The 15797-nt window shown below is 42.6% G+C and overlaps 1 protein-coding gene across 1 annotated transcript in view; it reads left to right on the forward strand.

Annotated features, from left to right (window-relative positions):
• scara5 (scavenger receptor class A, member 5 (putative)) overlaps positions 1 to 6419 on the forward strand; it is a 97648-nt gene extending 91229 nt beyond the window's left edge. Inside the window, exon 9 of the mRNA XM_063222754.1 lies at positions 3615 to 6419. Within this exon, the coding sequence (XP_063078824.1) occupies positions 3615 to 3748 (134 nt within the window). The 3' untranslated portion in view covers positions 3749 to 6419. The remainder of the gene's footprint in view (positions 1 to 3614) is intronic.
• The last annotated feature ends 9378 nt before the right edge of the window (positions 6420 to 15797 follow it).

Below are 15797 nucleotides of genomic sequence, written 5' to 3' on the forward strand. Positions count from 1 at the left end.
AAGCTCCTCGCTCGCACATTTGAGCCCAGATCAGCCTCCTGCCTGACTCCCTTCCACACTGGACAGACTCATGTGCAGGGCGGCCTCTGGAAGCCTGGCTGGCTGGCTGGCTGGCTGGCTAGAGAGAGGGACAGATCATGATTCCATCTGCCCCTTTGCCAAACAATGAGAAAGGGCCCCCGTCTATGACATGGTGCGGTTCCAAAAGAAAGGCGTTTTAGCAAAGATGTTAAATAAAAGAGGCTTTGTTTTTGGGTGTTTAGGGGTTTCTCCCCTGAGAAAAAAAATACAGTAGTATAAAGTGCAATTTTAACACAATACGGGAACTCAAATTGTAGACCATGTGACTAACTCAACTTAGTGGTAACAGACCAGTAATGAAGTGTGTGTGTGTGTGTGTGGGGGGGGGGGGGGGGGGGTGTAGCACAGAGTCTTGGGCTAGGGCCCCCTTGGCGCTTGGGCCTCTGGACCTTGGCCCTGCAGGCCCATGCAGTAATCCGTCCTTGGCTGGAGAGTGGGATTGCTGGCTGTGGGGAGTCTGGACAGTGCACTGGTGGTCCTGTCTTCAGATTTGAATGTGACTCTTGGATCTTCACTTGATGTGCTAATAGCCCTATTGGGGGTGTGGTGGACAAACACTCAACATCTGCAAGCACTCCGATGGTGGAGAGACGATAGCGGCGATAGATCCTTGAGGAAACAGGTAGAGAGTTCAACAGCCTGAAATGGGATATTTTGGCATGGGACAAGTTTTCTTTTCTTCTTTACACAAAAAGGTCTTGATAGAAGAAAGACTGGGCGTTCGAATTGTTGATATGTTGCTATGTTGATAGAGTTGTTAAAAAATTGGGTTCCTGTGAGTTTTGAACTTCAAGGCTGTTCACTTCATGGGGGAAAAAATAAAGTCCAAAGGTTTTACACACACATACAGTACACTGTCAAATCAACAGCAGTGTTGCACCATGCTACACAGTATGCTATTTGGACACAGTTGACTGAGGTATTCCCTTGGAGGAGTCCTGCATTCGTGACACTCTGGAAAGCAGCTACTGTGTGGCTCTTTAATGCAGAGGTTCTTATTAACCTATTTCACCTAAAGCCCCCCTTAAAATGATTTAAGTGATTAAGTACAATGATTCTTGCTTGAGACATTAATGCAATGACTTTACTTTAGGACCAACACATCTTTTCATTTGGTTTTGATTTGGCCTAATTATAGTGCTCGCAAGCAGAATTTTGTTCACAAACTCAACGCAAACAAAATTACGCTGACCCCCTGCACTCTCTGGCACACCCCAGTGTTAGGACAGGAGAATTCATCAGAGCTCTGATCTTCGTTCCCCCTCTTTCCCTAAATACTGTATGAGCTGCCATACTCAAGTCCCAAGTCAAAACAACCTCTACAACCTCTACAAGCACCAAAACTTAAATATTTAAAATAAAAAGATAATTATCGGCCAATAAATAATTTGCCACGTGTACTGTACATAGTTTTCCTCCTCAGTTGAAGAGGAATTATCTTTCATTGCAAATAACAGAGAGACAGTCAACTCCTCCAAATTTTGCTGAGTGCGGTTACTGCCTGGGGAGAGCGGAAAAAGGAATTCACAAGTGCCTTTCACCCTGTTACAAGTTGATCAACCACAGACACGATTCAGGAAACATTTTCATCTTGGCAGAAAAGAACAACTTAATGCTGCTTTAAACGATAGGTAGGAGTGCTGAGTCCAGCAGAATATTTTACTGAAGATGTCAGAAATATAATACCTCACAGCAAAGCCACTGATTCAGTCTTCATGAAACATAAACAGAATGAAAAAACTTGTGGCATCTCAACAAGCGGATTTGGACAGACAGGACTTTACTAAACCAATTCATTAAGCTGTCAAGAGCTACGTAGGGATGTTCAGTGGGGATCTGGAAAGTACTTCTGGATGGATTACAGGCAAATTTCTTAGTTAATTAATAATGGCTGTTAAAATGTTCTCGTAGGGAGATGATCCTGCCTGTCTCAATGTTGGAGTGTTGGAAATAAATCAAGTAACACTAAAACTAAAGTCCACTGCTTGACTTCCCGTTTTTTTAACTGAAAAAAAGAGAGTAACATTTCGACCATGCAGGCCAAGTGTCCTTTGGATGGCACCAGGCTGCCCTGTCTGGTGCCTGCACAACATTTAGTGTAAAAAAAGAGTGATAGAGTAAGAAAGAGAGAAAGAGGTAGAGGGGGAGAAAGAGGGAGGATCATTTTGGAGGGTCACCAAGTTGCCTCTCATCTCTGCCAGATATGACTCATATTCAGGCTTTCCAAGGACTGCAGGAGATTCATAAACACCTATAACCAGAAAGGATTTCAACCTTTAGACAAACAGTGTCATACCATGTCTAAATTGTTATTTAACATCAGCAATCTGGCACATCATTGTTATGAACATTTAATAATGGCAGCAATCAAAATGTTTCTCCCTCCATGCCCACAATGTGTATTTTATCTGTTGGTAATAGATTAATGACTGATTGACCGATATATGTGCAAACACTGTGTGGTTGAAACTTGCGATTATTCATTTCATGTTCCTGTTATGATAGCAAAACCACTGTTTCTACCACAAATGTTTGCACTTATGACATTTTTTACTATACTTGTTAATTAATGTCATTTGTCAAAACGAAAAATGGCTTTTGTCTTGTCATTAGACCAATATGGTGCTTGAACCTATTTTTCAAGCTAAGGGAAAAAAACTTGGAGCCAGAATTGGACAATAAATAGAGCACCACACGCTCTTGTTAGGCTACTCAGGCTTTGCTGTGCTTCACTGTGGTCTTCAGTGTTGCCCACTATTTACTAGTTTTGAAAAGTAAAAGTTTGCTCCGAAAGCCAATAAATGTCAGTAGACGTCATTGCACATTCATTTACGTACCCATGACATAATTATATTGGACCGATACGGTATACGTAACAGATGTGCTGCATTGTGTTGTAAAAAGAGACGTCTGATAAGATAAGACGAGACAAAAGTTGCGTGATGGAACCACTCAAGGCCGCTGACAGCTTTTCGTGGGCCCAGGACATAGACATCTGAAAGGGCCCCTAACCCAATACATACAATGTAATGGGGAGCGATTTCTGGGCCCCTTATCTCCCTGGGCCTGGGACAACATACCCGTTTATACCCCCCTGTCGGTGGGCCTGGAGCCACTAAACTTATTACATTGGCTCATACTGTGCATTGAACATTCAAACAAATAATTGGGGGGCAACAGAGGAAATAGGATCATTGAGGTAGATCAGAGGTCAGGTTTCATCAACACGGCCAGAAATTACTCAATTAGCAACAATATTGGTGTATTATCTCCTCTTCTCTCATTTCATTCTACAAAAAATGATACATTAAAACCTAAAAGTTGCCATGTGCTGCCCACTGTATAGCAGTTAATGTCAGACTAATGATCCCATCAGTCGTAGCCCTACTCAACACAAGATGAACATTTCCAGTCATCCAGCCTCAGCATACCTGTAGTGCGAGAATGACTGGAGCCATGGCAAAGACAATTTTCTGTTTCATGTGTAACAGACAATAAAGTTTTATCTTATCTTATCTCATCTTATCCCTTAGGCACTGGGCTGATCTGGATGGACGACGTGGCCTGCGACGGCACCGAGGACACCATCCACCAGTGCAAGTTCTCTGGGTGGGGTCGGACCAACTGCGGCCACGTGGAGGACGCCGGGGTGACGTGTAACCCCTAACACTGTCCCCCGAAACACAAAGCATCACCGCCACTAGCTAGCAGACCCACCAACCACTCAAACCAACCGCGACCACATTCCAGTACTTGCCTTGCTCACACCCCCTTCCGATGTGTGTGTGTGTGTCTCGTTTTTGGAAAAGGCCAAAATGAACTAACTTGTTATGTGGCAGCAGCGTGACTTGACAGGCCAGGGAGGGTGCATCAAAGACCTCCGCACTTCCTGGTCCACGGCACGTGAATCGATGTGACAGTTTTCGAAATGCATGGCTGTGACAAAAAAGCCCCACTTGGGGGCCTCTGGGTCAACTATTGTCGTTTAAGAGTCGGTATCGCCATTGGCTGGTGCTACCAAAAAGAGGGAAGAAGAAAAAAAGGACGAATCCCTGAATCTGTTGCCAACAAGATCCAACCAAAATAAAAGGCCAGTAAACGTGCGGTGACCTGGTTGGGGGAGAGAAACGAGCTTCGCAAAGGGAATGAGTGGGAACAAGTGCCGTGCATGTCTAATGGATGTGAACAGATTAAATTGTGGTGCGTGTGCGTGTGCGTGTGCTTGTGTGTGTGCGTGCGTGCGTGCGTGCGTGCGTGCGTGTGTGCGTGCGTGCGTGCGTGCGTGCGTGCGTGCGTGTGTGTGTGTGCATGTTTTAGAGTATGTGTGCCCATTGGTCATCATTGGTCTATTCGAGGCATGACGGTACTTAGGGGTCTTAAATGTTGAATTTTACAATGTTACCACATGCTAGGCCTCTTTCTAGTTCCCCTCTCCCTTCTCCAAACCAGGTAATTTTGGTTATGCAATGCTTTGCCAGAAGTGCCTTCCCTCCTCTTTATGGGACATTTTTGCAGTGGTCACGAGAGTGAAGCTTGAGTCTTAACCCCAAACACAGCAAAATTACAGCCAAGGTAGATTGATATACTAAAACAGTAAAGAGACGCAGTGGAAGCATGTTTTTTTTTTAAAATGACATGAAATTGGGATCTGATTTGCTCTTCAGTTTTCATGACCGACAAGGCAGTTTCCATACTTGAATGGAGCCCTGCTATATGGAACAAAAGCCACATGTAGGGGTGGCTCTCTTGATGCACATAGTATTCAACAAAGAATAAACGTCATTTTTTTTTTATTGCTGCACAACACAAAATGTGACAAAATGCACCACAGCCACGTCTCGGCAGACAGCTAGCTTGTCTTGTGTGGCCGTTTGTGTGGGCCCCTCGAGGCCATTCCCCACTCCTCAGTATTTCAACACGGTGCAATGAAGCTCAATCAAACAGTATTGCGAAACGGCCAAAGACAACACATGATGAATTCCTACTCAGTATGAATTATCTCTCTCTTTCTCTCTCTCTCTCTCTCTCTCTCTCTCTCTCTCTCTCCCTCTCTCTCTCAGAACAGAACAGAACATGACTGCTTACATTTACAGCTGGACTGAATTTACTTACTACCTTTTCCAATAGTGCATTTAATGTTTATAAAATGTGACTTATGTGTCACTATGTAGTCTTTTCTCTTTTGAAAAATAACATTACCCTTAGCACTTGAACAGTTTTTGTTTTATATATGCCTACAGATTGTGTAACGTTTTTTTTTGTTGTAGCTAGGTTGCTGGGAGAATAAGACATGGTTTTGAACGGTTCACCACAGCACAAGTTATTCTTTTTTTTGGTCTTTTAAACCACACATTAGTCATAACTGACCTCCCTTTATTTTCGATGTGTTGCTTTGCAAGTGTTGCAAATTGACCACAGAAGAACTTCCTGCTTTGGAATTGGGCCATCAAGCCACCAGGGCCAGGCGCCTAATTGCTCTCTCAAAACGCTGCCATGTCCTTATATACACGTATAGATGCCTGTTGCATTAGGACCTGTATCGCGCTGTACACACGCCAAGTGGCCATAACCAGGCTCCTGCTGAGCTCAGCTCCTCAAGCCTCTGAGTGAGACGGTGGGGAGTCAGTGTGTGTGTGTGTGTGAGTGTATATGACAGAGAGAGAGAGAGAGAGAGAGAGAGAGAGAGAGAGAGAGAGAGAGAGAGAGAGAGAGAGAGGGAGAATGTGTGTGTATGTGTTTGTGTGTGTACGTATGCGCCTGTTTGATGGCGGGGAGTAGTGGTGTGCGTGCACTTGTGCGTACATGTTTGCGTGCACGTGTGTATGTGTGTGTGTGTGTGTGTGTGTGTGTGTGTGTGTGTGTGTGTGTGTGTGTGTGTGTGTGTGTGTGTGTGTGTGTGTGTGTGTGTGTGTGTGTGTGTGTGTGTGTGTGTGTGTGTGTGTGTAGCCCTGCAGTGCTGTATGATGTTGATTAAGACAGGAGCTGTGGGCCTGCCGGTCACAGTCTCTTGCTCTTCAATGAGAAGCACTCAAGAGGCTACATGGGAACACAGGTGACATTTCCAAAGTTTCCGAAAGATGTTTAACAGCATTTTGTTCACCTTTTTTTATTTCATTTTCTCTGTCTTGTCTTATCTGTGGTCGTTTTCATTTCCAGGTGCAAAAGAAAGACAGAAGTCCCATTATGTTACTTACATTATGAATGTATATAAATCATACACATACTCTTATTTTGAAAGTCTTTGTTGAAGCGACGTCAGTCTCAGAGGCAATACCAGTTACAGTATTTGATGTGTTGTTGTTGTATATTGTCGGAGTCAAATAAAACATGTTTGTGTACATGTGTGGTCTGGTTCTTCTGCTCTTGTGGAAAGGCGATTGTTATGACGCCACCCATCGCAACGCATGGATACCCAGAGAGTCCCAGACGTGTGTTATAAAAAGACCGAAGGCAAAGAAAAAGAACCCTATAAAAGGAAGCAGATCTCATATCACATGCCTCCTCTCTGCTTCTCTCTCTCTCTCTCTCTCTCTCTCTCTCTCTCTCTCTCTCTCTCTCTCTCTCTCTCTCTCTCTCTCTCTCTCTCTCTCTCTCTCTCTCTCTCTCTCTCTCTCTCTCTCTCTCTCTCTCTCTCTACACGGACAGATGAGAAACAATTACCTGTGATGGTTTCCACATGGCCGATGGAGGGAGGTATGGAAAAGATTCTAAAAGCATCGACTGATCATCTGAACGTGCAAGGGAGGACCTGTCTTTAAAAAAAAACGATTGGGAGAACAAAGGGAATCAATGCACACAGACTGTCACCCCTAATCAAGTTGGCCAGGCCTGCTCTCTCCATCTCACATTTCAGTGCTGTGAGCAGTCAAGGTGGCCGCAGGAAACCAAGTCCAACAACATGTTAATGAAAGGATGTAAAATGTCAAAATGAAACGGGTATAAGACAGACCTTTGGTTGTTTTACTGTTGGAATGCTGCTATTCAATGATGATTTTTTTCCCCCTTTTTTTGTCTCTCACTTGCCCTCCCATATAGTAGGCCTATAGTAGCCTAGTACTGTGACTGTATTTTTTCTTCCTTCCCTTTCCTTTTTCTTTTTCTCTCTCTTCTGTTGTTTCTATATCTCTTTCCGGTGGTACAAGCACAGTTGCACAGGAAGAGAAGCACAATGGATTGATACATTCAGTATGGGCCATTTCATCTTAAGGCATTAAAAAAAACCAAATCAATCAAAATAAAGACAAAAAAATTCTGTCTTTGGCAGAGACTTCAAAAACGTGCGTTTTCAATGAGGTCTGCCTGTTGGTCTGACATCAGACCGCCAAAAGACAGACTCCAGTCTGATGTTTTAGGCATTCAAACAGTGAGGCACATTGATTCCACTTATCTGGACACTTCCATAAAATGGGCTTCTGTCCAAGATGTGTTTTTTTGGAGGTGGGATTCTGTTCAAAGTGGAATGAACAGTGTCCATTGTTGCACAAAGGGAAAGCAGCAGACCGAACAAGCGATCAGTGGACTGCAACATGGATGCAATGGTGCAGAGTCAATTGCATGTCTAATTGAGAAGGCCAAAGGGGTAGATGAGTGGCAGGGGGGTGGGAAAGGGTGAGCTTTCTAGGATCCAACACAAAACTGAAAAACAACACATTGAGCAACCACATGGTTGACTGCACGGCATGGCACATTTTGAGCTATACTGTGTCACATCCATGTGATTTGGATGTGTTCATTTGAAAATTGTGTATCCCAGAAATATGTTAATGTCAGAAAGTGCCAAAATTCGTACAACATTACATTACATATAGATTACTGAGTGTGGCATTCAGGCCACAACTGTAGAATCTTTATTTTGCTTTTCATATTACCTTTATTTACCAGGGAAACATATCATTGAGATCTCTTTTTGAAGTGAGCCCTGGCCAAGGTAGCAGCACACTTCAGATTACAAAAGACAGGATGCAGACAAAACAGAAAATATTAAAATAGATGTAAGTACAGACATAAAGGCATACATAAAACAAGGTTAGAAGCTAAAAACAAGACCAAACGGATTTGAATGTGCATCAATACCTATACAGTATAAAACAAGTAAGTACTAAAACCAGGTTAGGAACTCAAAGTTAAAAACCAAGATAGAAATCCAAAACAAGTTGCCCAGCAGTGAGTCATCCTTGTAAAAGATCTGACTTGTGCTGCTCAGATGTCTATGGACTGAGCTGATCCTGGGATCACTGTGCTGTGATGACTCAAATGGTGCAAAGCCACGTTACAAGACCTAAAGCAAAGATCACTATAAAAGGAGTCACACACTTAAGCCCCCAAAGTAAATGTCGCTTTTTAATGTTTTAATATAATGTGCGAGGTTTCGAGTATGCCCACTTCATCAGGCTTTAAATATAAGATGTGGCCAACAACAGCGTAGCTCAACTCAAATGTCTGGCAGAGATTAGCTGTAATTAATTACAGAGACCTAAATGAAAGCTGGAAATAAATTTGAATTTAACCTCCATCAATAAGCGCTTGCTTAGGCCTGCCTATGGACATAGTAGGAATGTACTACGGAGGAAAGAACCACAACCATGGCAACCACCTCAAAAATAAATAAAGCCCACGACATTTCATTTCTTTCTCCCCCTTTATGATCGACTGTGGCTCTTTTTTTGGCCCAAGGAGTTTATTAGTAATGTAAACTACCTATAACAGCCAATGAGCCATTGATAACTGCCTGGGTTAAATGGACAAACATGCAGCGCAAATGTCTCTCCTGTGGTCAGGTTAAACATACCCCTTTCTCTATACACGCACACAAACACACATGCATGCATGCATACTCGCTTGCACGCACACACACACGCAGGCACACACACACACACACACACACACACACACACACACACACACACACACACACACACACACACACACAGAGGCACGCACGCACATGCGCACACACACTCACACTCACATACAGGCACACACACACATACACACACACACATACACACACACACACTCACACTCACTTTTATTCACCTTATCCTTTCATTATGTTACCTTTCTGAGGGAAAACATCCAACCTATTTTGGTCATTAAAACACAGTGGGATTATGTCACAGCGCTATTGAAAGCTGGCTCGTTGTAACCAGAGACACATGCTAAAAGGGACTTGAAGACGTGAATCAATGGGTCTGACATCATTCAAACACACACACACACACACACACACACACACACACACACAGACATGCACGCCAAACCACAAATATTCGCTTGCACACAAACACAGTCACATTTTGTGCACAGATGTGTGCCATACAAGTTTTTTTTATGTGCTTACATGCTCCATGCTCCATGCTCCATGCTCCATTCTCTCTCTCTCACACACACACACACATACACACACATGCATACATTGCATTGCACACAAATGGTGCACATGCACAATCTACATAATACTGCACATAAACAGACACACTCACAAAAATATACATTCAGAATATATATTCAAACAAATTCATACAAGTGAACATTTACACATACACACGCACACTAATCCACATTCACATACCGTGCCCACACACACACACACAAACTCTCACTCCTCCACATGCATATACTGTGCAGACGCAGACGCGCGCACGCACGCACACACAGCTGGCATAAAAGCCATGAGGGTTTAAACTAATGAATGCAAGTTCCAGGGGTGTGTGTCATATGTGGATATTCTGGAGCTCAGTCTCACCTCTGAGAGCTGTGTCCACAGCATAGAGGGAAACACTCACAGTATATGCGATGGTGGTGGTTCTACCCATTTTGGAGCCCTTGGCAAAATGTGGACATGGGGCCCTTCTGCATCGTGTTTGCTGGTATTCACCATGGGAGGGTGGCTGTTTGGGGGGCCCCGATTTGGTGGGGCCCTAGGCAATTGCCTAGTCTGCCTATTGGTAAAAAACGACTCTGGGGAGATGAAGAGAGCTGTGAGGGGGCTGCTATTGAGTGCGAACATCAGAAGGACCACACGGGGCTACACTAAAACCCAGCAGAGGACCCAATGACTGACTGGCTGGCTGGCTGAAAGAGGATGAATGCCTCTAGGTCCTGTTCAACAACACATGTTCGACAAACCTGTAAGAGAAAAAAGATCCTGTGAGGGAATGAAGGAGGGAAGGAGAGAGAGAGGGAGGGGGAGAGAGAGAGAGAGAGAGAGAGAGAGAGAGAGAGAGAGAGAGAGAGAGAGAGAGAGAGAGAGAGAGAGGGAGGGGAGAGAGAGAGAGAGAGAGAGAGAGAGAGAGCGAGCAAATCCCCTTTGGACCAAAGCCTCAGCTATAATGTTGATTAGAATTGATGGAGGCCCATTTCCCTGTCACTGGACCCTGATCATTTGACTTTGACAAGAGCACGGCAGCCCGCGGCTACACATCCTTACGCAAATGATCACAATATTTAACGCTGTTTGGGGATATGCGGCTGACAGACATGGTTTCGTGTTTTGAGAGTGATGGAGGATAATGGTACAGGATTGTTATTGCCACCTTTGACCCAGTGACAGGAAATGGATGGATGAGTGGATGGATGGATAGATGGAAGGATGGAAGGATGGAAGGAAAAACACACTAAGTAGATTAAGCATTGTAATGTGTGTCCAATAAGGTGTTATCAGTCTGTGTATTTAAAAATCTAAATATCTATTTCAAAAATGTTCTCGATTGCTATCACGCATTTTCTGGAATCATGTCTTGAATTCGCAATGCTCACACAATACATAAATAAAAAAGAAATCTGTGCCTCTTGACGCAGCCTGAAGACAAGGCAATCTTGAGAGACCGCAGATGTTTTAGGAGATTTACACACTTTGGCCACTGTCAGTGTCAGCGCAAGGAATTTACTTTCTCCTCACATCAACTCATGACTGTCCAGTCCATCGGACATCGACTGAGGGGTTTTTTGCTGGTGCAGCTTTGGCGCACCCTACTGACGGGACGTGTGACACACTTACCTACAACTGTTGCAGACTTCCGCACACTAAGCAGGAGCAGTAAAAGGTCAATCCCAAAGTCTTTGCAGGTTTATTGTTTGTTTTACCAGTAGGTAGACTAGGCAGTTACCAAGGGCCCCAGCAAGCTGCCCATTGTAGGGTCCCCCCCAATAGTCACCCAGCCATGGTGACAAAAAATAGCACTCCACGTCTCATGTTTATTTTTTTGCCTGCCACCAGTCACATGTTGCCTACGTCAGCATATGACATTTGATACCACAGCATACTACCATATCATGTTCTAAAAATCAGGGCCATGGGAACCCCCAGCCCATATTACCATTACCAAATGCAAATGACCCTCTCCTGCTCACACAACAGATTATGAGAAATGATCACATGACAAATACCCAATGTGTGTTCCTCATTCCATTACATAGCCTTCACATGTCAGCTTTGGATTTATTGCTATGATATGCATGATAGATCACCATCGACAGGTAGCACTTGGTGCACTGTGCAAAGTTACCGCCTTTGATTAGGTTTGTCCCACACAGCACACTGTAGGCAACGCAGTGAAAGTAGACCTGCTCTGGGCCTGAGGCATCTTCCAAAGCTAATCTTATCCAAGACCATTGGAAATTGCCACAGGGTACACTGCCAACCATGGCCGTAGTTACATTTGAGGCTAGCGAGGTCCGGACCTCGCCTATCGTGAGAGGTTTATTATTATTATTATTATTATTTTAACGGCAAATATGACCAACTGAAACACACAAAAACATCTATAAACCTTTGTGAAGCGTCCTTTGCAAACTGTGGTTAACATCCATGAGCTATGTGTTCTAGTTTTGCCTTTGTGTTCTGTTTTTGAGAGTAAACCAGATTGATTAATATCGCAAGTGGTGCGACTCGTGGGAGAGAACGCAACTCAGCCGACATCGCAAGTGTTTGGTCGCGTTCGTGACAGAGCATTGCGCAAAGCAAAATTACCATGCTTTCTGGTTGGAAAAATGCATTGAAATGGCAAAGTGTGCGTGTGCAGCCTGCGCAGTAATGTGCCGTCACGAACGTGCCCATTAAGCGCGCGCTTGGTGAGATCTCCGCTTTCAGAAAGCCCGCGCTTGATGAGATCTCCGCTGACAGAAAGCCAACCGTTGTATAGCCTACATAAAGCTCATGCGTAACAAGTAGGCTATGGTGTCTTAAAAAGCCATTTGAGTCATTATTTTAAGAAGGCCGGCTGCTGCATCAGCTGCTGCATAAAGGTAAAAGCAAGATATCCGTGAAAGGTAATTGATTGTAAATTGGAAAGCATATGTGATAAACACTGACAGAGGAGGTCACCGGAACATCTTCAGGTGTGGATATTTTCCTGTTAATTTGGACAAGTGCCAAGACTATCGACGTTGCCACGTCTTCGTCAGAGTCAATCGCAGTAAAATATCCACACCTGAAGAGGCTCCCGTGACTACTGTGTCTGCATAGCCGTGACGCATCAGATGGCTCAGGAGCGCGGAGGATAGGCTACTTTTCTTTCTCGTTGAAAGACTTTTGTCCTCTGCGCTTGTGAAGAACTATAACAAGTAAATAAAAACAAAACGTTTGATGCGACTCTAGGAAGAAAAAAAGTTTACTCCAAAATAGGTGGTTTGCACTACAGAGCTATCCCTGTATCTTTGGAGGAAAACAGCTGAAGTGTAATTTCATTGGGAGAAAAATATGAATGGCTGAGCAACTTGCCATCTGAGGATGTAGCTTATTGTGCAACTTCAGGGTCAAGCTTTAGTTTCCTTACAAAGGGCTTTACTGACTGGGAGGATGCTGTTTATAATAAAAGAGGCATGATACCAAAGCATAGCCATTCAAAGGGAATAGGCTGAGTTGGCTGAAAACTACAACATATTTATTATTATACATGTCTACATATTTACTATTTCACATTAGGCCTATACATTCATAGAGGAGGGCCCTATATATAGGCCTGTGTAGCCTATATTTATTTATTTTATGAATTCATTTTTAATTTATATTTTATATTAATAATAAAATTTCGCGCATCATGGACCTCGCCTACTTCACATGGCTGGCTACGGCCATGCTGCCAACTGAAGCCCTGTGTTCATTAATGAGCTATTATAAATAGTTGATAAGGTCAACCTTCTCCAGGAGGTAAAATATGAGGGCGATTGTCATTACCTCCTCTATGATTGTGAGTGGCATGGTTAAATACAGCCTGACAAATATCCAATTCCGTGCTCAAGTTATTAAGTCTTTGTCACACAAATGGACATCTGATGAACTAGACAAACTTGTTCCTTGCCTTTTACACCGCTCCAAACAAGTGTTGCACTTCAATTCTGTGTCCACCAGGAGTCCTCGTTGGAGAGACATGCAACTACAGTACCACAGGTGCGTACTTTTCTGCACCTGTCGTCTTAAGGGTCAAAGCGGAAGAGAGTTGTTTGCGCTGCAAAAAGATGTAATTGAATGATTAGCGTTGTACAGTGGCTTGCCACGTAATATTCTTGATCAATAACAATGTGTGCCGTGTTCTTCGGAAAGTGCTTCAGTACTTTGGACCAACAAAATTGGGCATATAAGCAAGAAGCTGTGCAAGGGTCTCATATGGGTTAGTTTTAATCATTCAAGGTTTGCACCATGCTTACCTAATTGTTGAAGCTGGATTTATGCTTCGCCCTTTAAACCACACTGTATAAGTAGAAGGACATACTGTACATAATGTAAGTTTAACACTAGTACATAAAACATTAATGCCACAACAGTTATTCCATTATATTCCAGTTATACACTGTAACATTGACCCCTTAAATACCGAGTAAGTAAGATAAATGCATTTGTCACATACAACCATGTTGTTGGCTAGCTTGCAGAATGCAAGTCTGGTTATCTCCAAATAAGCAAACAAAATACATATTGGCCTCTACTATACGCAAGCATTCAAAAGTAGTGTGTTTTAAAGTGTTTTTTTAAAAGTGTTTTTTTAAAGTGTGTTTTACAAAAAAAGCTGTCACAAACTTGATCTAACCAGCTCAGAATGAACTGATCGTAAGACAGGTACCTGTCCCATGGTCTGACAGTAAATGAAGACCTTTACTCAGTGAAATCACCTGTGTTGAAACCTGTGTGGTGAGGTTGTAACCTTTCCTTCACTTCTACTTTTGACCAGAGGTCACCAAAGTAAAAGTACAAACCCCAACTCCGATGAAGTTGGGACGTTTGGTAAACAGTGAATAAAATCAAAATGCTATAATTTTCAAAACATTCAATCTATTCATTAGATGGAGAATAGTGAAAAGACAACATATTAAGTGTTCAAACCGAGAAAAAAGATTGTTTTGGGGGACATATGTACTCATTTCTAATTTGATAAATCCAACACGTCTCAAAAGAGTTGGGACGGGGACAATAAATGGCAGCAAATGTCGAGGAAGACTACAAACAAAACAAAAGACAACACTTAACAGTTAAATACATTTACCGATGAGATGATTTTATATAAAAAACAGTGTTAATTCCTATCTTGGACATGATTTCACCAGCTTAAAGGGTGGGTGTATTCCTTGTCATGTTTTGCAATGTTTTCCTTTCTGTAGTGCTTACAGTGTGACAGGTCTTGACCAAAAACTCACCATTTTATCACCTGCTGGTCCTTATGATGGAGCCAAACTGTTAAAACATAGTAGAGAATGCAATTTGACCTTACTATGTGGCAGTAATCGAAGATCTCCCTTCAAAATATAATGCATGAGTGGCTTTTCATGCTGTTTAAAACCCATTTATACCATTCAGCACTGTATTTAACTCTACAGATGAGTGAGAACATCTTAACCAATGCACTACTGCACCCGCATGCCATCATGGAGGCTGACTTTTGAAGCTAGCACTAACACAAGTTGGATGGTCCATTTTCACTGTAGCACAGGATGTGCAATGCTCTATTATTGTCAAAAAGAATGGACTTCTACAACTTCTGCTGACTTCTGTAAGCAAAGGACAGTTTCCCATGTCTTCTGGGTCTATTTCAAGTGAGCTCAGGTACTTAGGAGAATGTTACACCCCTGTATCATTTTCATGCATTAAGCATTCTTAATATGGTCAATTTTCAATAGCTCTAATTCCTGGAGTGCTAGAGTGAGACTACAGCCAATATATATTTCATGATGTCATGAACCTATACAATGATTTTATTAACAAAAATATGTCTTATATACACTCAATCGTGCTAAATCAAAGGGAATTCAAAAATGTATGTAATAACTATGGTAATTATTCCCTTTGCATCTTTAATTCTGAGTGACTCAGCCTCTCTGTGATGATCTTATACCTGGACACCTATATTGTCCGTCAGTACAATTCATTTTGAAATGTTCTTCTTTGTTGTTTTATCTTATTTGGATGTTTACTAAATTTCACTGATCCCCGTCCCAACTCTTTTGAGACGTGTTGGATTTATCAAATTAGAAATGAGTACATATGTCCCACAAAACAATATTTTTTCTCGGCTTTAACACTTAATATGTTGTCTTTTCACCATTCTCCATCTAATGAATAGATTGAATGTTTTGAAAATGATAGCATTTTGATTTTATTCACTGTTTACCAAACGTCCCAACTTCATCGGAGTTGGGGTTTGTAGAAGTAAATTTAGGGTGTAAGTTCAACACTTAAACATGATGTTACACCAGTTATTCCATTGTACCTAATGAGGTGTCTA

This window comes from Engraulis encrasicolus, chromosome 18, assembly GCF_034702125.1.
Source record: "Engraulis encrasicolus isolate BLACKSEA-1 chromosome 18, IST_EnEncr_1.0, whole genome shotgun sequence".
Taxonomy (NCBI): domain Eukaryota; kingdom Metazoa; phylum Chordata; class Actinopteri; order Clupeiformes; family Engraulidae; genus Engraulis; species Engraulis encrasicolus.